Below are 26972 nucleotides of genomic sequence, written 5' to 3' on the forward strand. Positions count from 1 at the left end.
AAAAGTCTAACCAAGCTGGCTTGAGGCAGTGGTATTCCAGAACTGGCCTGTACCACCTTGAAAGAGCCGATGGTTAAATTTTCATGAAATTTTTGAGTTTGTTGCTAAGCACGGCCACCGATAGAAACTAAATTATATGGACATATGGTTATATTTAAAACAAAGGTGATGAGTACTGCAAACACATCACTGCCTAATTGAATTTCTCTATCTCGCTAATAGTGATGCTCTTAGGTCCTTTCTATTTTTTCTGCTTGGTGATGTGCTACGGGGCATCTCTTCCCAGGCCCGTGCTTAGTGATGTGTTGATAGATGGAAGTTAGCCATGGTGGAGGTGTTTATTCCATGGAAACCAGCAGCTGCTCTATTTTGGAGAGCTGGTCATTAAACATTGACCAGCCTAGCTCTGGCCATGGGTAAAGGTGGCCTCTAGCCCCAAATATCACTCCTCTTTCTACAGTGACAACTTGTAGGAGTTTACTGGATATCCTACAGATTTCCCTTAAACTCCTACACCCATTCTTCTGCCTTTTTCACACATTCCATAGTTTTCTACATATCTAGAAACAAACAGGACATTTTTTAGTTGAAGTGAAGGGTCTTGTTAACTGTGATGAACGGAGGTAATTGTGAGCTGCTTGGGAATGGTGAGAATGTGGATACAAATTAATCAGTTGATTTCGGCAATGTGTACTTACTACCTGATAACATAATAAAGCTAAATTTCTTACTTACTTTTTAGGCCCTGTGCCATGGTGGCCCCTGACATTGAGCTAATCTGTGAAATCATGTTAGTCACTGAAGGGTTTGCAGACGCTCGCTCATTAGCCCGCAAGTTCCTTACGTTGTACACGCTCTGCAGGGGGCTTCTCTCCAAGCAGGTGAGGGGCTTTTTGTTCCTTTGGCTTGGTTTTTATATCCCATGAAAACTGCTTTGGAAATAGAGATGCTGGGTAATTTATCACTCACATGATGGTTAGACATCTTGGAATAATTTTTTATTTTCTAGAAAATTTTGAAAATCTTTATTTTACAGTTTTAAATTTTTTTCTAAAATTAAACTTGAGACATTTTAAGTTGACCGTTTTTAAAAGATTTTATTTATTTGAGAGAGTATGGGGGGGGAGGGGCAGAGAGAAGCAGACACCCTACTGAGCAGGGAGCCTGACCCCGACCCACCAGCCGGCTGAATCCCGGGACCCCAGGATCATGACCTGAGCTGCAGGCACACACTTACCCGACAGCCACCCAGGCGCCCCTTAAGTTGACTGTTTTATTGGTACTTCATATAATTTTTTATCAGTGGGCTCTGTGATTTTCTTTAACCTTCAGCAATGCTATAATTATACATGGAATTTTATGATGTCTCCCTTTCTCGGTGAGAACATTATTTTCTAGTAAGAGATGGCAGGAGTGTTCATAAGAATCAAAAGAAGTAAAAGCTGATTCTCAGAAGAACCCCTCAAGAAATTTTAAATTAAAATTTCTCTCATTTTGGTGGTAATGTTTTATTTGAAGGTGGGGTTGGCTGTTTTTTGTTTTTACTTTTGCTCTACAAGTCCCTAGTCTCTGAAGTGGGTCAAACATACTCTTTACTCTCCTCACTACCTTGATTTTTTTTTTTTTTTTAAGTATAGTTGAAAATGATGCTACATTCGTTTTAGGTCCACAGCAGAGTGCTTCGATATGTCTAGCTTTGGCTGTGCTCACCACAAGTGTAGCTGCCATCTGGCACCCTATAAGACTGTTCCAGTACCACTGACTCTCTTCCCTGTGCTGTGCCTTTTATTCCTGTCCAGTCACTGGCTGCTTGCTGTTTCACCAAAGTTGCTGATGTGCTACAAAAATGGCATAGGTTATCAGCCTCCTGATTTTTAAATTCAGCTTTGTGGTCACCTCTGACTTTGGTCTTTTGATGACTTTTCATTAATTCCTGGTGACGTTATTTTGCAGCTTTTCCAGCGTGAAAGTATTAAAATGCCACAGTTAGAACCACATAGTTACCTGTACTGACAGGTGTACTCATTTTAAATTACCTGTTGTTGAGGTGGAATTGGGATCTGAGAGAGAAATTCATGTTGTCATTTTAATAACTGTAAATCTACATGCTGGGGGGAAATCATAGCGAATTTAATGATACGGAAAAATGTCGATGACAGCGTTGCATGCAGAAAACAGCATACCAAACTAGATGTGATGTACAACTTGCATGTGTTTTTTTATTTTAGACTCTGTGCATTTTATATATTTACTTATGTGTGTGTGCGCCTAGAAAATATATTGTGATTTTTAATTAGTGTCTCTGGGTAATAAGACTATTTTTTATTTTTCTCCCTGTTTGTAATATCCTTTTTATTTTTGCAAGGAGTTCATTTTAATTTTATAATGGTCAGAAGTCAGAAGAAAAGAATGTCATTGGACCCAGGCAACACAGAGTTACAGCCACATCCATTCCCAATGGTCGTATTTAAACATTTAGTGAGCATTTCCTATATCCAAGTATTATGTTTGTTGCTGGTGATGATGAAGAAGGTAAACAAGAGCAAATGAAGCAAGTGCACTCAGATTTCTGAGTTCAGAGAACTTAGGAGATTCAGTTTACGTGAAATAAAAATGAGAAGAAAATGAAGGATGAGACAATGATCATGGTTTTAAGAGGGAGGTGTTGGGAGTAAAGTTAGAACAATCAAGGGAAGTGCTCTCCAACAAGATGAGTGTCATGGATGAGATGAGGGAAGGCAGGGAGACCAGGACAGAAGGGCTGAGTTAGGAACAGTCACTGATATGTTTCTAAGCTGTAGGAATAGATTTAAGAAGAACCAGTGGACATTTTTAAAAAATAAATAAATTTACTTATTTGTTTATTTACTTATGAATGCACGTGTTGAGGGGGAAGGGGCCAGAGGGAGAGGGAGAATTTCAGGGAGACTCCCAGCTGAGCATGGAGCCCGATGTGGGCTCTCTCACGACCCTGAGATCATGACCTGAGCTGAAATCAAGAGTCGGATGCTTAAACCACTGAGCCACCCAGGTGCCCCACCAGTGGACATTTTTTTAAATTTAATTTTTATCTAAATTCAATTGGCCAACATACAGTACATCATTAGTTCCAAAGTAGAGTTCAGTAATTCATCAGTTGGGTATAACACGCAGTGCTCATCACATCCCGTGCCCTCCTTAATGCCCATCGCCCAGTTACCCCATCCTCCCACCCTCCTCCCCTTCAGCAGCCCTCAGTTTGTTTCCTATAGTTAAACCAGTGGACTTTTTTTTTTTTGAATTTATTTATTTATTTGACAGAGACACAGCAAGAGAGGGAACACAAGCAGGGGGAGTGGGAGAGGGAGAAGCGGGCTTCCCGCTGAGCAGGGAGCCCGATGCGGGGCTCGATCCCAGGACCCTGGGATTATGACCTGAGCCGAAGGCAGACGCTTAACCGACTGAGCCACCCAGAGGCGCCCCAACCAGTGGACATTTTTGACTAACGGAGTGACATAATGAAAATGGTGAAGGTTATTGTAGTACTCGTTGCATTGACATGTTTAGGAGGGTCACCAACTTCTCTTAAACCTCTGTCCAGAATTTCTTCTACCTCCTCTCCTTTAATGTTCTTACTGCACTGACTAAGCCCCCTTCCCAATCTCTCTGGCTTTCACGCTCTGGTCCTTCACCCTTTCCACTTCTCCACAAGCCCTAGTCTACTTTTGCATCAGTGACTCTCCATGACCCAGCATATAAACTACTACTTCTGTTGAGACTCCAGACACACCCGTGTGTGTCATATGCACGGCTGTGAAACAATTTTCACCCGACACTTCTTACCCTTCCTATTTGCAGCGCATTCTGGAATGTTTCATTCTATTCTATTTTATTACCAGCAGAAATGATGGTCAAGACCTACTAAATTGAATTTACTAATGCACTAATGGATTGAAGGACATATTTATACGTGGATATATTGTTTCATTGCCCACAAAGCATTAACTCATTTTATTCCTACAACAGCCCTGTAGAGTGGTTAGATTCTTTTATGTGCCTTTTTATAGATGACAATACTTGGAGAGGGTGGTGATTTTCCCACAGGCATAGTTGGGAGATAGTTGAGAGAAGGGTTGTCACTCTGTGGGTTGTAAATGAAAGGCAAAAGACAGTAGGCCTGTTGTATGTGATCAGTCCGTTAATTCATTGTCCCTTTACGGAGCACCTGCCCTGGGCAGTGCCCCGTGCTGAGACCTAGAAGACAAAAGGGAACAGATCTGGGCTCTGTCCTCCAGGAGCCCCGAGCCTGTGCAAGGCATCTTCCATCGGGATTCTGTAAAAGTCTCAAAGCAGAGTGGTACTATTTTATCACTGAATTTTAATACCAGAGCTTGGACTGTATTCAACACCAACATCGGTGCTGGCGTGCCCAAGTGATGAAGAGGTAGAGTCCTTAGGACGAATAGAGATCTGGGGCTGGGAGGGATGGACTCACGGGGCCGTGTTTGGAGGTGAAAACGTGCAGGTCATTCAACTCCTGAGTTAGCAGGTTTCTGGGGGAGAAGAGCCAGGAAGACGGCTGGAGCCTGGGGCACACGCTGCAGCTCAGTGCTTTGGGCAGAGATCTGCTGACAGAGGCGAAGAGCCAGGGGGAAGAGGCAGGAGGAGACTGAAGGGACATGGTTTTCACAGTTGGAAAGAGAAGAGGAAAACACTACTTCACATCCTTAGAGCATGGATTTGTCTGAACTCTTTCCTTAGAGCTTTTGGCTTCTACCCCTGGAATGAGAAACTTACTGCCTCATAAAATGTTTGAGAAAATATAACCTATGTTTTGATTTTTAGGATCATTATGACTGGGGACTTCGCACTATTAAATCTGTCTTGGTTGTAGCTGGCTCCCTGAAACGAGGAGATAAAAATAGACCCGAAGATCAGGTACCAACCACAGTGCTAACTTGGTTTTGTGGCGTGAGTAGCTCAATAGCTTCACAGAAATGAGAGTATATACCCGGATGGTGGGCCATGCCTAGCGCAACTTTGGACAAATAGAATCTCTGTTTCACATAGAATATCCTGAGGACTGGCATTTCTTATGGTATAAAAGATAACTATTCTTGAGTATAAGGATATAAATACAGGAAAGAAAAGGGGATTTTCTAGGTGCTTTTGAAATATCAGCTACAAAAAATATTTTGGCAGTCATAAATAATTCAGCAATCACTGGTTGATTTCCTCTGAGGAACATTTAGAGAATCTGATTAATTGATTTGGGAAATTAATCCTGAAAAGTCTGTGAACACATGATCTCATGGAGCAAAGTGTGTTCCTCTCATGGGCTGTACGATGAGCGTGAGGAATGGAACAGGCAGAATGGTCGCCTGACAGCAGTGAAATGCTCAGGTGGTTCGTCAGAGCTGCTGGGGCAATGTTCTATCCCTGCTGGTGAGAAACAGTAACAGCCTTCTCTGAGTGTTTGGGAAGCGTTTTTCCTTTATTACAGAGTGAGAATAGTGGATATGCAACACTGTACGTATTCTGTACGGCTTGAGAAGCTGAAAAAATCTATTCCTATGAGTTTCTTTTCACGTTAAAGGATACTTACATAATTTTCTACTTCCGTAATACTTCTTTCTCTTCCTCTCAGTCATAATTAACCACTGGGTAGGGATTTTCTTGCATTTCTTTGCTGTGTTGTTATTGTTGGATTGCTTACCTTTCTGTAAAAGTCGTGCTGATGTTCAAGTTACTGCTTTTAAAATCTAAAGCCCTCTTTGGTTTTCAGCCAATACAGAACAAATACCCAAACTAAAAATGGTTCAGTTTATCATTCTGAGATTCTCAGAGATTCTCTTTGAACAAAATGATCCGATGGGCCTGGTTAATTTATATCCTGGATTCTGAGGATCAAGGAGGGAAGGGCCTCAGACTCTCTGTCAAGATCAAAACAGGGAGTTGCAGGAACAGAGCCTCCTTCCTGACTTGAGTCTGAGGTTTGTGATATCCGCAGAGCCTTCTCGTGTTCTGATATGTGAACCTGGAAGCATTTACCCTTCCTGTAGATAGAGTGCCATCCTCATGGAGGACCAGTATCAATATCCCATGCTTTAGATTTAAGGTTTAAAAATAACATCTTCAGTTGTCGAGCTGTTTGTTACACCCTGTTTCGGCTTCTTCAATAAAGTGTTTTCTTTCTAGGTACTCATGAGAGCATTGAGGGACTTCAATTTGCCTAAAATAGTGACCGACGACATTCCCGTGTTTCTGGGCCTGGTTGGTGACCTCTTTCCAGCCCTGGATGTACCCCGGAGGAGAGCGCCACACTTTGAACAGATGGTCAGGCAGTCCGCCCTGGAGCTCCACCTGCAGCCTGAGGAGAGCTTCCTTCTTAAAGTAAAAGGAGCATGTGCTTTTCATGGCAGCTCTTGGGATTTGCAGTGAGAATTACTCTATTTAAGTGATCTTTAACCAAAACATTAACTTACATATTCCACGGACCTTCATGCAATCTTAATATGTTCTTTAAAGCATTCTAACCCGACAGGCTTTACTACAGTAAACAGAAATAATTATTTTGTAGTTCAATTCTGTGAGAAGGAACATACGAATAAGTCATGGTTTTAAGTGTAAGCATACTTTTGTTCAGTTGGTAAAATTTCTTCGTTGTTCTTGGTGACATGCATCAGAAATTAATTTTGCTCTCTTCTCTCCATCTTAGAGAAACTTGGAAGTAAATCCTTAGTACGTGCTTTTAGTGGGGAAAGAAATGTCAACATGTGTGACATCTGACTTCTCAAGGGCTTGTCCATATGCATGCTCAATTTGGGTGTAGTGAATACACGGACGTTAAAATACACTTAGTATCTCTTTTAGATGTTGTCAAGGATGTAAGTCATTACTCAGGTGTGGGTAATTAGCCTTGTACTGTTTTTGTTCAGCACTTCATGAAGAGTCATTGGTTTTGTAAGTAATTCCTGCCACGTACCAAGTACTAATGTACCGCACTCTGCCTGTGGCCGTGACTCACTGAGTAATGGTTTGTCTTCATTCTTACTCCCATGTTGTACTTGGGGAGATTGAGGAGAAACTGTAGTTTGCACTTGTCATCTATTTTAACTTTTCTGGAACATAATTTTGTCAGTGGGAGCTGGCTTGAGTTGTCAGCCAAGAATTAAGCAAAAAACGGGTTGGGATTTTTTTCAGCGGGTGGGGGCAGCCAGGTTCTTGTTTTTGTGTTTTTTTGCTTTGTTTTTAAATGACCAACTCATTCAAGGAACCAATGACTGACTGTTTGGTCGGCAGGTTGTCCAGCTTGAGGAGCTGTTGGCCGTGCGGCACTCTGTCTTTGTGGTTGGAAATGCAGGCACGGGAAAGAGTAAGGTATGGTAAAGTGCCTGTTCGTTTTCAGCCACGGAAGGAACACATTTTGGTCGGGCATATTTTCATTTCTCCTGAGGAGTTCCCTTCGTCAAAGGCCCCCATAATTTTGAATCCGAGTCTCTGATACTCCTTTTTGATCCATGGACACTGTTTTTTTTTTCATATTAGCGGCAGGGAGAATGTAGCACATAGAACCTTGTGTTCAAATAGGAAAAGCAAGCTAAGAGAAGGTTGGGCTTTCCATATTTATCAAAACTACTTTTTTTTATCTCTCCCAAGTTATTTTAGATTCTCCTTCCCCTATCACTAAGAAAAACCCAAATATTTTCCTTCAGTACTTTCTCAGAAACAGAGCCCTCTGTAGGGGCAAAAGAAAACTTGAAAAGCAAGGGAGACAGCAAAACCCATATTTTGGGGGTACCTGTTATGTGCTTTGCTGGGTGCATTATGTGTAATTTATTGTGCACGGCAATGATATGCTCTGGGTATTATTATCCCCATTTTTTACCTCCCTGCTTGATTTTGTTTGATCTTACTGACAATCCTGGCAACATACTTATTTTCTTGGTTGGCAGACGGTGTATGCAGAACTGCATGCATTTTAATTCAGGGTGCTTGGGTATAAACATATTGAGTAGCCAAAGACTAAAAATAATCAGACTGGGCATATAAGACTTTAGAGCATGGGTGTGTATAGAATTGCCAGTATTTAGATCTGAACCCAAAGTGGGACAATTGCAAAGGGAGGCCTAGTATCAGAATTTTCTAGTGAAAAACGTAAGAATTGAAATATTGAAGTAGATAACTGATAGACCTGTAATTATTTTGTTAGAGTAAGTTTCAGATGTGGGCCATGGTTCAGGGAAGGATAAAATTAAATTCTATTATTTCCAGTAGATTAATGGTTTCTAAAAATACAAGCTTAATATTCCTAAAGCATTCAATTTCTTTCATCTAGTCTTCACTGATTCTGTTCTATCCAACCTTTACTTAAGCTGATAGAACTAGAACACTGGAGCTCAGGGCCATGTTACTTAGCAACTTACTCTTCCAAAGTATTTGGCAATTGTTTATCAGTCCTTTGAACGCCTGTGAGTCGATTAGGAAATGATAAATATCTAAAATAAAAGTCGTGGCTTTTCAGTGAAAGCAAAAAGGATAGTTGGGACAGATATTTGGCGTAAGGTGTCAATTAATTAAACAGACATAGATAAAGCATCTATCTGGTAAATTCTTAATCCTCAAGGCTTCTTTTGCTCAGTTATCCAGATGAGAGTTTCTCAGCTGCGTTCACGGTTGCCATGCTGGGTCTGATTACTCTTTGTCATGGAGGCTGTCCCGTGCGTTCATTGTAGGCTATTGAGCAGCATCCGTGGCCTCTGGTCAGTAGCGTGCCCTCTTTCTCAAGTGCAGAGCATCTCCTGCTAAGAACTATTGCTTTAGGTCCCTGGGTGTTAGAACATGTCCAAACTAGCATCACAGGTGTCACCTGGGACGTTATTAGCAATGCCGATCCTCAGTCCCACCCTAGACCTACTGCCTTAGAAACTCCAGGATTAGGCCCTGCCATCTGTGTCTTAACACCCTCTGAGCGGTTCTGATGCGCCTACCTACAGGCAGAGTGGATTTTCATAACATGAACAGGAACACTTGTTGACTTATTTGCACACAGGGTTAAAAATTTTAAGTGATAGAGTGAGTTCCTCTAGTCTACATGGTTCAAAGAATCTGGTGAAGAGATCCTAAGAGATGGTAGGAGTACATTTTTCAAGACAGTAATGAAAATGTGCACATGTCAGTTTTTCCCCATACTTAATACACACAGAATATCTAGGGAAGGAAAATCCTTTAGAAATCATTTGCTTTCTATTTGCTTTGCAGGAGTATTAATTTTCTTAGCTTTTTCCTTCTTCCCTTCAGATTTTGAGAACACTGAACCGAACATATGTTAACATGAAACAAAAACCTACTTGGAATGACTTAAACCCCAAAGCTGTGACAACAGATGAACTCTTCGGTTTCATACATCACGCTACTCGAGAATGGAAAGATGGCAAGTAGTATTTCCCCGTTACAAGTGCAAAAATTTTTTTATCCAGAAAACCATTTCTCAGTTCAGGCCAATTTCAGTCATAGTGGTAGATTTATTGTTTACGTGTTGGCATTATTGGAAATGGAGTAGCTCACAACAGCATTTATAACCAGTAAATTAAAACCAGATTTGAATAAGTGGTCAATTTGCATTCAGCAAGTTTATGCTCGGAGCTGTGTATTTTATCCCACGTTAATTATATCGGGGCTCCCTGTAAACCAGGCAAGAAGTGAACTTGAATGCCTCAGGAAAATTTGTAAAGTATCTGATGCAAGACACGGACCGAGTTTCAGGCAGACATTATTCTAGGCACCAGCGACAAAAGTTAAGGGGACATGTTTCTTGTCCTGAAAGTATTTGCAGACGAACAGATCCTTTTGTTCAAATCTGTTACTTCCCATCTCAGTAAATGCACTAATGTTGGCATCATCTTTGAGTCCTTTCTCCCTTTCACACCTTACATCCAACCTCACAGCAAATCCTTTAGGCTTTACCTTTAAATAATCTATTGTCTTCCAGTACCCTTTGCCTTCTCTGTCTGGTCTCCCTGCAGTTCATTTTCCACATAACAGACAGAGGGCGCTCTTCAAAATACGAGTTCCCTGCTTGCAGTTTCCTGTGGGTTCCATCTCCCTTAGAATCCAACCTTTATCCCAGGTTTACAAGGTTCTATGGGATCAGAGCCCTCATCCCCCAGCTCCGATCTAATTTCCTGTGCTCTCCTCCTCACTTACCATAATCCATACACTCTGGCCTCCTTGCTCTTCCTTGAACATGCCAAGCATCTTCCCATCGAGGGCCCCCTGCACTTGATGTTCACACCGTTTGCAGCCTTAAGTTATGGAAGCGTCTGGTCAAATGCCACATCAGAGAAGGCTTCGCTGAGGATCCTGTCTATAGGAGCATGCCTCCCCGTTCTCTGTTTGCTTACCATGTGTATCCACTCTTTCCTTAATTTGGGGACAATCAAAATTTACTCTTGGCCTTTCTATCATCTTTTTTTAAAGGACTGTGGCAGGAAAGGACTAATACCAGTTTATGCTGAAAACCTGTGGAAGCCATTCAGCTCAGTGATCATTAGAAAATGTTGCTGGCTTTTTTTTTTTTTTTTAATGAGTCATGGTAGTAGGTTTTGCATACTGTTGATTTTTGCACAAAATATTTCACGGGAAACAAAACCTTCCACATACGTGCATCAGAACAGTTTTTCTCATAATATTATATACTTGAGTTTTGAAAAAGCAATGATTATTAAATACATCATGTAATACAATGTCTGGAAAAGTAGTGACAGCAAAAAGGACTGTGGGTTTAAAATATTTTTATCGGGGTGCCTGGGATCGAGCCCCACGTCCAGCTCCGTGGTCAGTGGGGAGTCTGCTTAAGGATTCTCTCTCCCTCTCTCTTTGCCCCTCCCCCCAAGATAAATAAATCTTTAAAAAATAAATAAAATGTTTTTATCTTCTCATCTTGTAAGGTACTAAGCCAATGACCAAATTTCTCAAAGAAATGTAAAACACCTCTGAATTAGCTTCAGAATTCTATCCCATGAATATTGGTTATAGAAAAACGGAGAAAGGTTAAATAAACTAGTATTTGGCCTAAAATAGATACTGAATATATGTACATGGAAAAGGATAATGTCTTCATTTGGTGTAAGTTTTGAGCTGCATGTATGTTACCCTCTATAAATCCCCACACGTGTTCTTCAAGAAAGCTACTGTCATCTTCCTGGAGCTGTGGGAAAGCCTCCGAGAAGGTAAGGCGCATCCTCATGGAAGTGAAACCTGCCCATTGGTCTGCAGCCCAGGTGTAGCTCAAAAGGTATCCCACACTGCCCAGCAGAAAGAGGCAGCAAATGTACAGCAAATTTATTTACTTAATAAAAGAGCTTCCTATAGAAATAATAGCAATTTATTTTAGAGATAAACAGCACACAACTCTATTCTCTATTAGGATCATTTACTCTTTTTTTTAAATTCAGTTAGCCAACATAGAGTACATCATTAGTTTTTGATATAGTGTTTAGCGATTCATTAGTTGCCTATAACACCCAGTGCTCATCACATCCCGTGCCCTCCTTAATGCCCATCACCCAGTTACCCCATTCCCCCATGCACCTCCCTTCTGAAACCCTGAGTTTGTTTCCCAGAGTCAAGAGTCTCATGGTTTGTCTCCCTCTCTGATTTCCTCCCGTTTAGTTTTCCCTCCCTTCCTCTATGATCCTCTCTGCTATTCCTTATATTCCACATATGAGTAAAACCATATGATAATTGTCTTTCTCTGATTGACTTATTTCACTTAGCGTAATCCCCTCCAAGTTCCATCCATGTCAATGTAAATGGTAGGTATTCATCCTTTCTGATGGCTGAGTAATATTATCTTGTGTATGTGAACCACATCTTTATCCATTCATCTGTTGAAGGGCATCTCAGCTCCTTCCACAGTTTGGCTCTCGTGGACATTGCTGCTATGAACATTGGGGTGCATATGGCCCTTCTTTTCATTACATCTGTATCTTTGGGGTAAATACCTGTAGTGCAATTGCTGGGTCATAGGGTAGCTCTATTTTTAACGTTTTGAGGAACCTCCATATTGTTTTCCAGAGTGGCTGCACCAGCTTGCATTCCCACCAACAGTGTAAGAGGGTGCTCCTTTCTCCACATCCTCGCCAACATTTGTTGTTTCCTGTCCTGTTAATTTTAGCCATTTTTACTGGTGTAAGGTGGTATCTCACTGTGGTTTTGGTTTGTATTTCCCTGATGGCAAGTGTTGGAGCATTTTTTCTTGTGGACCATTTATTCTTAATGTATAGGTCTCTTCTCATCCATTCTGCGAGAACAAGCGAATCTTAAGCATGATGGACCAAAATGGATCATCCTGGATGGAGATATTGATCCCATGTGGATTGAGTCACTAAATACTGTCATGGATGACAACAAGGTGAATAATACCTTTTAGCTAAACAAATATCACACTGGGAGTGTAGGAAGATCTTTTCACTTGTTGATTTGAATGCTAGTTTTTAATCATTAACCTAATGTTCTTTATGTAATTGCTATTTTGGTAAGTGGCACTATCCTGATAGTTCTCTTAATTTCGCTGGTAAAGAATTGAGGGGAAAGACATTTTTCTTGTCTGCATAAATTTAACCACCCTTAAAGAGAGATATACATCTGAGAATTTAGTTCATACACGCCTCACCATTTTCTAAGAGCCAGGCATAAATTATTATGTCTTTGGTTAAGTATGCAATACTTGGATAGTAAAAGGACGAGTTTGTGCCCTATGTAAATTGATGAAATATAGCTATTAAAATTAAGTAATTCCTATGGCTACAGAATGAGTGTAAATGCATTTCTAAGCATTTTGCTGTGGCTGATCCAGCATTCCCAACAAAGACAAAAAGTGATAGTCCAGGTCCGTGAGACAGCACTTAAAGCAACAGAAGGTCTGTGGTTAGGGTCAGGAGAAAGAAATAGGCAATCATCCTTGCTACAGAACAGAATTACTAACCCCCTTAAATGAGCGGTAATTACCGCTTTCTGCATTAAGACATTGTTCATCATAAAATGTAGGTCTGAGATCTTTATACTTGCATGAGTTTCTATAGCACAATTGGTAATTGTGGTATTTCAGATTCTAAAGAAAGTTTATTTTTTTTGTGGTATTCAGGCCTTTTCATGTAATCAACTCTTAGAACAAATGTCTCCTATTTAGTAGTAATTACCGCAGACATTTAAAGGTTGGCATGAATGAGTCCGTATTGGGGAGTTTGTTCCTCAAGGGTCAGTGAGCTCCCCTCTGGGATTAACTGAGATCTTTATGCAGACCGCTCTTCAAACTCGGGAGAGTGAGCTCATTGCTTTTGGCACTTGTACCGGGGGCTCGGGAGAGGGAGTACTTGGTGTTGTTCTGGTGAGTTAGCCGCATAGCCTTTGCCCCCCAACGACAGTGCCTCTTTTCTGCTGTGCTGGTCTGTGCAGGTGCTGACCTTAGCCAGCAATGAGCGCATAGCACTTACCCCCTCCATGAGGCTGCTCTTTGAGATTCATCACTTGCGGACCGCAACCCCGGCTACTGTTTCCAGAGCTGGTATTCTGTATGTGAACCCACAAGATCTGGGCTGGAATCCGTGAGTACTGCTTTTTTTTTTTTTAATTGTAAAATATTCATAACCAAAAACACTTTCACCATATTTAAGTGTACAGTTCAGTGGCATTAAGTACATTCACATTGTGAAACAACCATCAGCCCCATCCATCTTCGTAGCTTTCTTCATCCTCCTCAACGGAAGCCCCGTCCCCATTAAACAGTAACCACCCAGTATGCCCTGCCCTCAGTCCCTTTCTCCTTTCTGCCTCTCTGAATCTGATTCTGCTAAGTACCTCTTATAACTGGAATCATACGGTAATTGTCTTTTTGTGGCGGGCTTATTTAGCTTAGCGTAATGCCTTTAGAGTTCATCCATGTTATAGCATGTTCCAGAATTTCCTTCCTTTTTAAGGCTGAATGGTGTTCCATTGTATGTATACAACACATTTTGCTTATCCATTCATCTGTTGATAGGCAGTTGGGCTGCTTCTACCTTTTGATGGTTGCAAATACTTTTGTGAACATAGGCATACAGGTATATTTTTGAGTGCTTCCAATTATTTTGGATATATACCCACAAGGGGACTTTCTAGATGATGTGCTAATTCTATTTTTAATTTTCATTGGAGCCACCATACTGTTTTCCATAGTGGCTGCACTATTTTGTGTTCCCTCCAACAGTGTATAAGGTTCCAATTTCTGCACATTCTCGCCAACACTTGTAATTTTCTTTATTTTTTATGACAGCCATCCTAATGGGTGTGAAATGGTATGTCACACTGGTTTTGATTTATATTTCGCTAATGATTAGTCATATCGAGCATCTTTTCATGTGCTCATTGGCCATTTGCATATTTTCCCTGGAGAAATGCTTATTTCAGTCTTTTGCCTAGGTTTTAAATCTAGTTTGGTTTTGTTTTTATTGTTGTGAATATTTCTTTTTTCAGTCTTAGTTTTAAAACAAAAATTTTATGTGATCATTTGAAGAAAGTATTAGCAAATAAATTGAAAGCTAATTGAATAGGCTAATTTAAAGATAATGAAATTAGCACCTGTATGATTTGTCAATTTTAGTTGGACATTACCCTGTTCACACCTTGTACAAGTTAAGAACTCAGTATTTGTCAAATAAGTGAATAAGTAATAATAATAATTCATATGGAGCACTGAGACATAAATAAATCATTTATATAAATATATTAATATGTCCTATAAACACATGCATATTCGTATGTATGTGTATAATAGCCACACATGAATAGCGGTAATGCTTTGATTCAGAACAGGTTGACTGTGCCCCCCTGCTTGCTCTTCAGATGCTTACGCTTCCCAGAATTCATCCTGGAGGTCATGTGCTGCCGCCCCTAGCATTTCCACTAGGAGCTGCGGAAATAATGCTTGACCTCCACGAGTGACACGTGCTTGTGCCCGGTGTGCTGCTGGCGTCAGGATCTTCTGTTGACCCCAGACGCTGTCCGGGCTGAGCAGGCTGACCCCAGAGCCACTTCCGGGGGCTCCTTGCCATCTGCCTTCCGGTTGGCTTGGCCCATGAGGAGCCCTGGCAGGAAATGAGAGGGAGAGAGAGGAGAGTGAGGTCAGGCTATTTATTTCCCTGGCTCCCTCCCTGCAGTGTCGCATCAGGATGACTGTGTCCCTTGACGGCAGGTCACTCTCCTCTAAAATGTCTCTGTACGATCCGTCCCTTGCACACTGTGGTAGTCCTTCGTCCCCTTGTCCCTGCACGCACAGGTGCGCTGACCGTTCCTCACTTGATACCTGTGGCACAGCCCTCTCCCTTCGTTTCCCTGCTCCATGCCCACCTTTGCCAACAGTCCTTCTAGATCCTTCCCTGTTACCCTGATTGAGGATGACCTCTGTTCCCTGCCAGATGCTTGACTGATGGCGCTTCTCCAGGCTGCTTTCTCTGGGTACTGATTTGTTCACTCGAGGTCTCACCACAGCAAAGTAGAGTCATGCCCACGCTTCTGTTTTAACAGGGTTTTATTGGATCTGTCTGGGGAAGGGGTCATTTTCAAAAGCCTAAAATGGAGAGTTCTTCTTGAGCTAATAGGTCCTTTCCCCAGCTAGGATTCAGACTGTCTTCCAGGATGCTCCTATGGGCTTGGGGCTGGATAACAGAATCCCCAATATCCCTTGATCCCCCGCTAGACAGAGAGCAGAGGCATTCCCCACACCCTGTTTCCTTCAGGGGACCCCTCACCCCTCTGGGTTTGGTCTGGCTTCAGTCATGAACCTCACAATTCCCAGGGTCTCAGTAACATCACATGGAGATTCGTGCTAATAAAAGCTGTCTAAATCCTTATTTCCAGAAGAACTTTTATCTAGTAAGTCAAAGAGTTTTACTCGATTAGAAAAAACACCCAATTTGCATTCCTATGAAAGTTAAACAACTCTGTCTTCACCATTACACTTTATTTTTATGGAGGTTTTTCTTTGATCCAGGATCAATGGGTAAGTTTTAATTTTCATGTGTGTGACCACAGACTCATTATCCAAAACAATGGGAATCTTCCCTAAAGGATACTTTTATATTTTTACTTCCTACCACCAGAATCTTTAAATGTACTACAGAAAAGTGGCTTTTTCAGATTGGGGGATATGTTTTCACTCCATATTTATTGGGTACATTGCTACCTTTAATGTCATAATATTAATTACAGGGTAGCTTTGCATGTATTGACTCATTCAATCCTTAATTACGTTCTGAGATAAAATTATCAACCTAGTTTTCCAAACCAGTATCTGAGGTCTCAATTTCCCCCAACTTTTTAACTTGAAAGTGTTGAAAATTACAGTAAATCTGAAATGGTAGTAGTACACTCTACACTTTTTTTCTACGGTACCAATTGTTAGCATCGTCCTACATTTACTTTCTCTCTGAATGTACACACACTCTCTCACACAGGCATAGAGGCATATTTTCTCCTCTTCCTTATTTTTGCAAAATTACCTGCAGACATTAAGCCCCTTCACCACTGTGTACTTGAGCATCTCTTCCCTAAGAACTCTAGGATATTGTCCTACATGAACACAGTACAGTTAACACACTAAAATATTTGTTCTCGATACAGTATTATGTGTTAAACAGTTTTTCAATTTTTTTCAGTTAACTGAGAAATTTCCTTGGTAGGTTTTGTCTTTGTTTTTGTTTTTTTTAAATCCAGTGTCAAAACAAGGATCATGGGGGCGCCTGGGTGGCTCAGTCGTTAAGCGTCTGCCTTCGGCTCAGGTCATGATCCCAGGACCCTGGGATCGAGCCCCGCATCGGGCTCCCTGCTCTGCCAGGAGCCTGCTTCTCCCTCTCCCACTCCTCCTGCTTGTGTTCCCTCTCTCTCTGTCTCTCTCTCTGTCAAATAAATAAATAAAATCTTTAAAAAAAAAAAAAAAAAGGATCATGCATTGCATCTACCTGTCTGTGTTTTCTACTTTAATGTAGAATATCCTCCCACCTTTTTCTTTCATGACATTGACAGTTTTGAGGGTAACCTGCCAGATGCCTAGAAGAGTGACCCATTGGTGGTTGCAAGGTGGTGACTTTCTAATTCATTCCTTCTATTTACATAGATGAGGTGACATTTTCCTAAAAGAATTCCTCCTCCTCTTTCCTCCTAATCCCCTCCTTCCCTCACCTGTCTTTCTCCCTTCCGTTTTCTCTCTCACTTTCTCTCTCTCTCCCTCACTCTCTCTCTCTCTCCCTCTCCCTTTCCTTCTCCCCCTTTCCTTCTTCATGGGCATCATTTTCTATTCATGGTTTCTTTTCTTTCAGTTCAGTGGGTTAGAATTCATTACCAACATGATCCTATTGAACGCTCGCTTTGTCCCAAATTTGCCAACAAAAGCCCCTTCCAACCAGCCCCTTACATGTTCTTTTTCACTTTTTCCTCCTCAGTCTTGGAGCGCTTGGCTTTCTGGCTAGCCAACATGATTCTGGCTCCTTTCATTCTTCCTTCCCCTCGCCTGATTCCGTCATTTCTCCAAGGAGCCAGAAGAAACGACTTTTGTATAAGGAATGGTATTTAGAATCCCAGATAACGATGCTAAGTGTGCTCATTGCTACTGATAGGTCATTGCTTTTAGGCTCTTTCAGTGAATGGAATTAGGAAATATATTTTCTTAATTCATACTGTGGGAAACCCTAAGTTATCATGGATAGAAGAGATGATAAAATAGTTTGTTTATGGTATCTCTCTGTGATTCCATTTAAGGAATGAAAGTAGTATCATTATCATGTAAGCTTCTTCGACATTTTTTAAACTCACTGAGCTATTCTAAAAAATAATTTTATATCCACACTTAACAGACACAGAGCATTATCATGTCAGACAACAAACATCCTTAAAATCACATGAGCACATGACTGGCTATCGAAATCAAATACTATTCTACTTCTCAGTCCTAAGTAAGTTTACTAGATGAATGCTGGATAGTTCATATATGTCTGTTGAGATCTTGAGAAATAGAGAAAGAACGGGAATTAGAAGAAAATTTCTAAAAAATTACCAGCAAGATTTTTTATTCCCATTATAAAGGGATGAAATGCATAAAAAGGGATTAAATGAAAAGAAAAGGAAAAGCAAACAGGTAATGAATTATTTAAATTCATTCGGAATTAAATTATTTAATTCACTTAAAATTATTTAAGTCCCTTAACTTAAAATTATTTAAAGCAAACACAATTGAAAATGAGATCTACCAAGCGGAGTATTACTCAACTTCTAGATAATGATAGGAAAAGGTGGAATATCTCTGGAATTTAGTCTGATTCTAAGAGATTACTGGAAGATAAGTTTTGGGAGCCCCACCTTTAAATCATACTTACTCCTTTATTACTTTATAATATCCTTTTGATTTTGTCTCTCTCATCTTCTGATCTGCATTGGATGAGCTGGTTGTCTTTTTTTTTTTTTAGATTTTATTTGAGATAGAGCAAGAGAGAGAGAGCATGAGCAGGGTGGAGGGGCAGAGGCAGAGGGAGAAGCAGGCTCTCCGCTGAGCAGGGAGCCCGATGTGGGGCTCGATCCCTGGACCCTGGGATCACAACCTGACCTGAAGGCAGGTGCTTAACCGACCTAGCCACCCAAGCTTGTTGGCTTTTACCCCCGCAATCCCATCCTTCCATCTTGGCATCCTGTATATATTTGCAAAAATAGATTTAGAAATCATCGGCATAACGCTGCCGGTCAGCATGTCTAACTTCGGCCATTTTTCCGGGTCACCGTGAACGATGGAGAACCTGCAGCTTACTGTGGGGGGCACGTATATAACCAGAGTTCTCATGAGTTCCTGCTCTCCTCCAGGACACTATTCCAATCCCAGACTCGTGAGTAATACATTGAAAAGTTTTCAGGAGCCTGAAAACTCTGGCTGCCTAGGTAGTTTCCAAACTCGAGGGTCTTAGAGTCATGTGATCATGTGAATAGCACTTCTGAAGAAGGGCAGGGCCAATTGCAAACGCTGAAGAGGTGGAGATGCTCTGTTAGTGACCTGGATATCGGCATGAAGATGATGCATTAAGGCATCACTATGTGGCTACTTCCTGAGGCAGGGGCACCAACAATCTCTCACGTAGGTAAGAAATAAATACAACCTTTTAGCATGTCATCTTCCAGTGTATGTCATATAATAGCACTGTTTCATTTGATCATGTTCAAATGTATAGCATTTCTTGGAAACCATAAGGGACTTTTTCATGAAGTAAGGTGGAAAGAATTGCCAACAAAGATCTGTATCTTCGGTTTTTGCCATTGCTGAAGGTAATAGTGTCTTCTTCTGAATTCACGATGTTTTAATGTCTATTTTTATTCCAAACTAGGAAAATTTATCTGTAATTTATAAATGAAATTTTAAATTGTTTATATTTGACGATACAGAGTTTTTTACTCCCTAGGCCATATGGTGTGCTTGACCCCTAGCAGAGGTCATTTGGGGCCTTTTTAGGAGGGCATGCAAGATCACCTTTTGCCATGTCTCCTGGTTTGGTTGAACTGAAGTCATGCAAAGCCCTTTTGCCCTTCTCTGGCTCTCTTGAGGCTTCAGCCCCTAGTCATCCCCGCATAGGCTTTTGCTCCTACTGACACCAAAGACCAGGGGGTGGAGGTAGAATTTGTTGTAACCCAGCAGAGCACTGGCCACCAGCTCTTGGGCCCTGTAGGACTCTACTGCCCTTAGGAGATGCTCAGATTGGCCGAGCCAGGGTCTGACCCCAGTTCTCGGACTTGAACCAACTCTGGGCTGGATGGCACTTACTGAGAACTTGTTGTATGTCAGATAGTAATCCAGGCACTTTCTACACAAGAAATTGCTTCATCCTCAACGACCCTAGGAAGTCTGTGAGAAACTTAAAGCACAGAGAGGTGAAGCAACTCAGCCTAGGTAAAAAATGGTGGAGCTGGGATACGGATCCAGACAGTCTGACTTGAGAGCTCAGGAGAGCAGTCCCCTCACCACCCCCACTACCCCAGTAAAGCTCCGGACACTAACATTCTGCTTCCAGCAGCTGCTGTGCGGTTGAACAAGTAGCTCAGAGGTAGGTGAGGCCTTCATGTCTTCATTTCCAGTAACTCACACTTGGTTGCCATTGTTCCCTGGTGCCCACTGTCCCCACCGCCCAGAGACGCTCTCTCAAGTTACCGTCCTGCACCTGGACTTCACCTGAAAACCATTTCTCTTGGCCCTGAAGAGGTTTTGACCGTTGATATTGTATAAGTCTCACTATAGTGTAAATGTGATTGAATGGTTAATAGAGCCCTATTGTGGCACTTTGTAAAAATCAAAGGGAGCCTTTTATAGGATAATTATCTTGCCTTAATTTCTTCTGATAGTAGAAATGTGAAATCTGACTTGCTTATAGCAAGGTATAGTGGTAATTGTATAGCTGCCCTGCTGGTGGCTAAATGTATTTGTTATCACTGCCTTCTCTTTGATGAGAACTTTTCGAGCAGTTATTTTTCATTTAACATCACACAGTTTCTCCGCAGAGACGACTGTGGGAGCTTCTAGGCTATGTTTCATTTTATTGATAAGTAGGATTTTATTAATATGTTAAGAACATTAGTGTATCAGAATTGATAACCTTCTATAAGCGCCAGATTAATACACATGTGCCCAAGCGTGAGATAACCATTTCAGAGCTACTTATCAGAAACACATTATCTGCTTATTGGTTTGGAGTTACCTCCAATCCAATGCAAAAGGAGGGATTCTGAAATAGCCCCTATGGAGTTTTCACCTTTTTATATGTAACTGATTTGTCATTACTAAATAATTGATGCCAAGATTAATCAAGAAAAATCCCAAGCTGTTTTCATAAATAAAGCCTGCCCTATGAAACCAGTTTCAGTCCCTTAGGAAATGACATGCTGTACCTCCTTATAAATGCTCAGTAATGGCCTACTTAGACTCTATTATGTTTGCCTTCTAAGTGCTATTAGGAGTTTCTGTTACATTTTTTTCATTAAAGTAAAAATGGCCATTAGAACAAGTTTTTAAGGGGTCATTTAAAAATATTTGCCGTTTGAGAAATAGAATGAACTCACTAAACATGTCCCCGAAGGGTGGCACCAAGCTGTGTTGAGTGGGGGGGGGGGGAGCTTTTGAGTTGGTGAAATTTGGCTTTTCAAGCCTCGTGTTCAATAAAAGCTTTTCTGTGTTCTTTTTCAGGTATGTGGCCAGTTGGATAGACAGAAGGCGGCATCAATCAGAAAAGGCCAATTTAACTATTCTTTTTGATAAATATGTTCCTGCATGCTTGGATAAGCTGAGAACAAGCTTTAAAACCATCACTTCAATTCTAGAGAACAGCCTGGTGCAGGTGCGGCTTTGGGCACACCATCCACGCTCTAGTCCTGATGCGGGAGTGTGTGACCTGACTGAGGCAGCAGGAGGTTTCGTTTGCTCGATGGAGACGCAGAGAGGAGCGCCTGGGTGACCCAGTCAGTTGGGCATCCGACTCTTGATCTCAGCTCGGGTCTTAATCTCAGGGTCGTGAGTTCTGGCCCCATGTTGGGCTCCATGCTGGGTGTAGAGCCTACTTGAAAAAATGAAACATAAAAAAAGAAGAGGCAAAGATCACTGGGGTCGTCAGGTTGCTCCATCTGTCTTTCCCTTTCCCCAGCTCCATGTCCCCCAGTGTTTTTACAAACCTACACACCTGTCACAGTCTGTTATCACTCTGGGTTGTAGTCTGTTGGGTTTTTTTTTTTTTTCCCCATGAGACTGTCATCTAGAGGGCAGAAGCTACCTTGTATTTATTTTGACATCCCCAGAAATTTACAGAGTTCCTCGCACATAGCGGGGGCCAAGTATGTGTTTACTTAATCACTGTGCTCCTCCAAGTATATTGGAATAGAATAAGAAGAACAAAGTAGTAACAACCGTATTTATTTTTCTGTCTCCTAAGAAACTGGCCCAGAGAAGGGGTTCAGTATGTTTTTTGACTACAGTAAATCCAGCAACTAAAGATGCTGGCTAGTAAAAGAAAGCTTCTGAGCTTGACCACCCACGGCCCTCCCATGCTCTTCTTCCTTTCTGTTCTCCTCCCTCCCCCAGATACTAATAAAGTCAGGTCACTCCCAATGGAGAGTTCATAATACTCCAGTTACTAGTCTGTTCTGATTCTCCTTCTGAGACAGCTGGTAAGACTGAAGGGTATATGTGATAGGTTGTCATGGAAGCAAATGAAAATAATTCACAGCACACAGAAATGAAGGTTGTGATCTTAATCTCAGCATGAAGAAAAACAGTCCCCAGCCTTTACAAGTATAAAACTTCACAAAAGGTTTACAATTAGAAATCCTTTTTTTTTTTTCCTCTAGGAACAAAATTGGTTTCAGAGTACTATGTTACCAGATTTGTTTGAAGCTAAATTAGAAATAGTCACAAGCATAATAAGAAGAGAAAGTTCAGGTTTTTGGATAATTCACACACCAATTAAGTAAACGATAGTCTTCTACAGTAATTATCTGAGGTATAATTTATTTCTGAAAGCAGGTCTGAATTTATTCATAATGAATTAATTATGTGGTTACCCTAATTAGACTTCCTCTGGTGTAGTACTTGCAAAAGCATGATTGTGTTCTTTCTCAAGTTGACTTATGTATTTGTGTGATTCTCTGTAGTGTGAATTTTTTCATTCACGAGTAGTGTGAAAATAGGTCAGTAGGAATTAATATGACTTTCCCTCTCACTTCCTCCTTTTGTAGTATTCAGAAATGGCATTTTATCCTCAGCTCCTTTTCAGCTGTTGTTTTATAGAGTAGTGTCTTTTCTGTGATTACGTGACAAAATTCGAGATGAATGTGAGTACAAAAGGGAATACCTTCAAATGACTAAGAAATTAATGTGCTCCATTTTCCAATAAATGACATGTATTTGCTTTAAGTTTGGTAAGGTATATTAACTCCTTCATAAGATACACCAGAGTCTGATGTTACCAGTTGCTGCCATAGAGCTGCTCTAAGTGTTTTCCAAGTACTGTGTTTGGGAGAAAACAGAAAAGTGGTGAGTTAGTAGAGTCTCCAGATGAGCGGATAATGTCACATTGAAGTCTTCCAGTCCCTGTTTTGGTTTTGGTTTTGGTTTTGGTTTTGGTTTTGGTAACAGTCCCTTAGAGCACCAGGGCTTTTCTTGATAACAAATGGGTGATTTTTATTTCTTTTGGAGGATTATTTTAAATTGGCAGATATGGAACTATATAACATAATAGAAATCAAGAGAGAAGATTGAAAAATATAACAGGCGGTCAACTTTTTAAATTGGAAACCTTTGTAAATTATTTCCAGGAGCTATTTTCCAGGTTACCATGGGTTTTCCCCAGCTTTCATGGCTGGGAAAGAAAGACCCACAGGCAATCCTGACCTGTTTTGTTACAGCTTGCTGTCTGTATGATAGTGATCAAATCTCCGGCTGCCTTCAGAAACCAGGAGAAGGGTACCAGGAGTTCTGAGAGTCTGGGATAATGTTACTAAGTGACAACTGTTTCTGTGATTCAGAGAAGTAGCTGGAAAACATGTTCATGACTGGTTATTGTTCCCTTTGGGAAAGGCCTTTGCAAGCAGCCATGTTCCCCTCATCACTGACCTGATTGTCCTGAACTCAGGCTCTGTTTCTGACCAACAGCACATTGCTGTCTTACATGGAGGGAGTGAAGGACAAGTTCCTGAAGAGCATTTCTTCCAAGGTTAAATTTAGTTTGGTGTTAAAAAAAAAAAAAAGTCATAGGCGAAGGCTGCCAGTCCGACTTTCTAAGTTTATACAACAGGTGGGAAAAGCCGCTGCCAAAGCACTAAGGGAAAATGGGTTATCTAAATGTCCAGCAAGAGGGAAATGAATAAATACCTCCCTGTCAAGTGGGATCTTATGCACTCATTCCCACCGATACCGTAGGGCAGCGCTCACTGGGTAGGCAAGGTATCTTTAGTTTGTTACGGAGTGAGAATGTGAGCTGTAGATGACTCTGTACTGTGACTCCCTGTTAATAAAAAAAAAAAAAAAGAGAGCTTAAATATATTCCCCATTATCTTTTCTTTGTGCCTATATGTATTCATGTTTATTATAGTGATCACGAACTGGTAAGATAGTCCTTTTTTAAAAAGACTTGATTACTTAGAAGATCGGTTTCATTAAAAGTGACAAAGGTTTTCCCGTATTGCCTTAGAAAACCAAGGCAGTAATTTTTGTCTGTCTCAATGTAGCAAGTCCCAGATTGGGGAAAATTCTATAATCTCATAAGGAGTAAGTGGATTTGTTAGTATGTCCTTTGACCTTACTCTGCTATTAAGGAGTTGCTGCCCTAAGTAAATAGCTATTTATTTTTCTTTAGACTATTTGTACCCTTCTAGAATGCTTGTTGACTCCTGACAACGTACCTTCGGACAGCCCAAAAGAGGTTTATGAAGTCTACTTTGTCTTTGCTTGTATCTGGGCATTCGGAGGCACTCTACTGCAAGATCAGGTATGTTTTGAGATAGTTCACAGAAATAATTTATAGCACCAGTTTTACTTGGGAGGCAGGTTGTAATGTGATCCCTGTGTTTTGGGTTTTTTTTTTTTTTTTTTTTTTTTAATATCATCATAAATCTCTGCCATTTGCCCTGTTCTCTTGTAAGCCGGTGTGTTTAGGCCAGCTCATCAAGGCTGGTAGCTCTAACTCTGGCGGATGCTGCCGAACCCATAGCCTTGCCCCGGTCTCTCTTCGGAGCCCAGGGGTCGGTGTTTCCACCTGCCTCGGGAGCAGGGCCGGCAGTGTGCTCTTCCAGACGCCGCTCGGCTCTCTGTGCCAGACACAGAGCTCTTCATCTGCCCCAGCCCCCAACTGGCTCCTCCTCTGCTCCCTTTCTTATCCTCGGGGATGCTCTCATTCCTTCCAGTTGCTCGAGCTAAAAACGCGGGAGACCCCATTCTTCTTTACTTCTGTATCCCGTGCTTATCAGACCCTTTCAGTCACACAACAGCTGTCAGGTCAGTCCCCACCTCCCTGTCCCTACAGCCTCCATTCAGGAATGTATCATCTTTAGCTTGTCCTGGGCTGTCACAGCATCTTAGCGCAGGCTGCCGTAACAAAATACCGTACCTTGGATGGCGTAACTGACAGAAGTTTACTTTCGGTTCTGGAGGCTCAAGTCCAAGGTCAGGGTGCCAGCATGGTCAGGTTCTGGCCGGGACCCTCTTCCTGGCTTACAGACAGGTGCTTTTTTGCTGTGTCCTCACATGACAGAGAACAAAAAGCTTTCTGATCTTTTTTATAAAGGCACTAATCCCATAATGAATGCCCAACCCTCATGACGTCATCTAAACCAAGTTACGTCCCAAGGCCCCATCTCCAAATACCATCACAGTGGCGGTTGGAGCTTCAACATAGGGATGTGGGGTGAGAGGAGTGGACACATGCAGTATACAGCACGTAAGAACCTTGAAATCGGTTTCCCTGTCTCTGGTCTCTTACCTCTAATCAGTCTCTTACATGATTCCCGGGGTAATTATTTAGGAACCAGACTCAACTCAGGCCAGATCCTTTCCAAGGGTCTTGCCTTCAGCCTAACATGAGGCTACCATTCCTGCCCAGCATTGCTAGCACAGCTCATCCGTCGCTGATTTCTTTTGGGCAAACACTTGAGACGAGCTTGCTCGAGTGTATGCATACACATACACACACGTGTACACACGGCTTAGACTTACTCAGGTGCAAAGTGGGAGTGTTTCAACATTAGAGGATGGCACATCTCATCTCCACCATGCTCCTCTGCATGTAGATTTTGTCACGTAATGTTTCCAGTAATTGTTCAGGCTATCTTCATGGTGCTCATAAAGCTCAGAGGGGCAAAGGAGCTTGACCAAGGTTACACTGATAGGAAATGACAGTACCAGGATTCACACCCATGTACATCTCCAAAGGCGACCTGTTCCAGGGTACCTCAGGATCTCCCACGGTCATGACTGATCCTACGGGTACCCCTGAATCTTTGCCTTAAAAATAGATGGCACGCATCTTCCAGACTTTGCCAAATATTTCCGGATGTAAACAGGGAATTTAAATTGGAAGGCATCACAGCCAAGAGGGCCCCATATTTCCATTGGTTGACTTGTTGTAGATCCTCAGATACGTGGTTACTAAAACCTGTTGCCGGTTCTGCTTCTTGTCACTAGGTTACCATAAACCGTGTCTATAAATAGGTGTGGAATTCACTTGGCCTGCTGGATCTGATTTTGATCCTTCTCAGAAGCCACATTTCCTTCTGTAATATCCAGGGGCTTTCTAAAGAAAAGCAGCCCATTTTCTTTGAGTGAAAGTCAAGAGTTGGTGTTGGGTGACTTCATGTGGTTTTTCTCAGGCACAATTTACAGCATGTGTGGACTTCTTCATGGAGGCCACGGGCAGAATCTCCCCTCTCCCCAACTTCCCCCTCCCCCATGTTTTTTTATGTCCTCCTGGGGCTCTCCACAAGGTTTTTTCCTTCGCTAGGATGTAAACCAGGTAAAATTGTGTGAGTAGGATGTGGACAGCAGAGATCCCTCTATTCCTGACCACCTCCCTCCCAGCTGATTGCCTTTTCATCTTTCCAGTTTTCAAACATGGCGGCCTTCCCAGCAGTCCATCAAGCCGGGCACTGGGCCACCACAGTGGTCACCTCACTCCTCCAGACACTCTCTCCCTAAATAAGCCTCATCTTCTTCATCCTCCTCCTCATCACCATCACCTTCACATCTTCAAAAGGGCTCTAACTACAAAACATTCAAAACAGAAACTATATAGTTGGAAACATGAATGAAAAAGACGGAAGAAATGCTCTTAAGATAGCCATTTATTAGTTGAACAAATCTGAGCGCCTGCCGGATGTCCAAGAAGGTGCTTAGGCCTCTTAGTTGGCTATTTTACTGAATCTTCAAAAAAATAAAACCTCTATGTATA

At 41.6% G+C, this 26972-nt stretch overlaps 1 protein-coding gene across 1 annotated transcript in view; it reads left to right on the forward strand.

Annotated features, from left to right (window-relative positions):
• DNAH11 (dynein axonemal heavy chain 11) overlaps window positions 1-26972 on the forward strand; it is a 321947-nt gene that overhangs the window by 138424 nt on the left and 156551 nt on the right. Inside the window, exons 36-45 of the mRNA XM_078059358.1 lie at window positions 743-881; window positions 4825-4917; window positions 6178-6372; window positions 7282-7359; window positions 9280-9416; window positions 11408-11425; window positions 12262-12394; window positions 13438-13586; window positions 21227-21377; window positions 24387-24518. Coding sequence (XP_077915484.1) covers window positions 743-881; window positions 4825-4917; window positions 6178-6372; window positions 7282-7359; window positions 9280-9416; window positions 11408-11425; window positions 12262-12394; window positions 13438-13586; window positions 21227-21377; window positions 24387-24518 — 1225 coding nt within the window. The remainder of the gene's footprint in view (window positions 1-742; window positions 882-4824; window positions 4918-6177; window positions 6373-7281; window positions 7360-9279; window positions 9417-11407; window positions 11426-12261; window positions 12395-13437; window positions 13587-21226; window positions 21378-24386; window positions 24519-26972) is intronic.

The sequence above is a fragment of the Halichoerus grypus genome, chromosome 12 (assembly GCF_964656455.1).
Source record: "Halichoerus grypus chromosome 12, mHalGry1.hap1.1, whole genome shotgun sequence".
NCBI lineage: Eukaryota > Metazoa > Chordata > Mammalia > Carnivora > Phocidae > Halichoerus > Halichoerus grypus.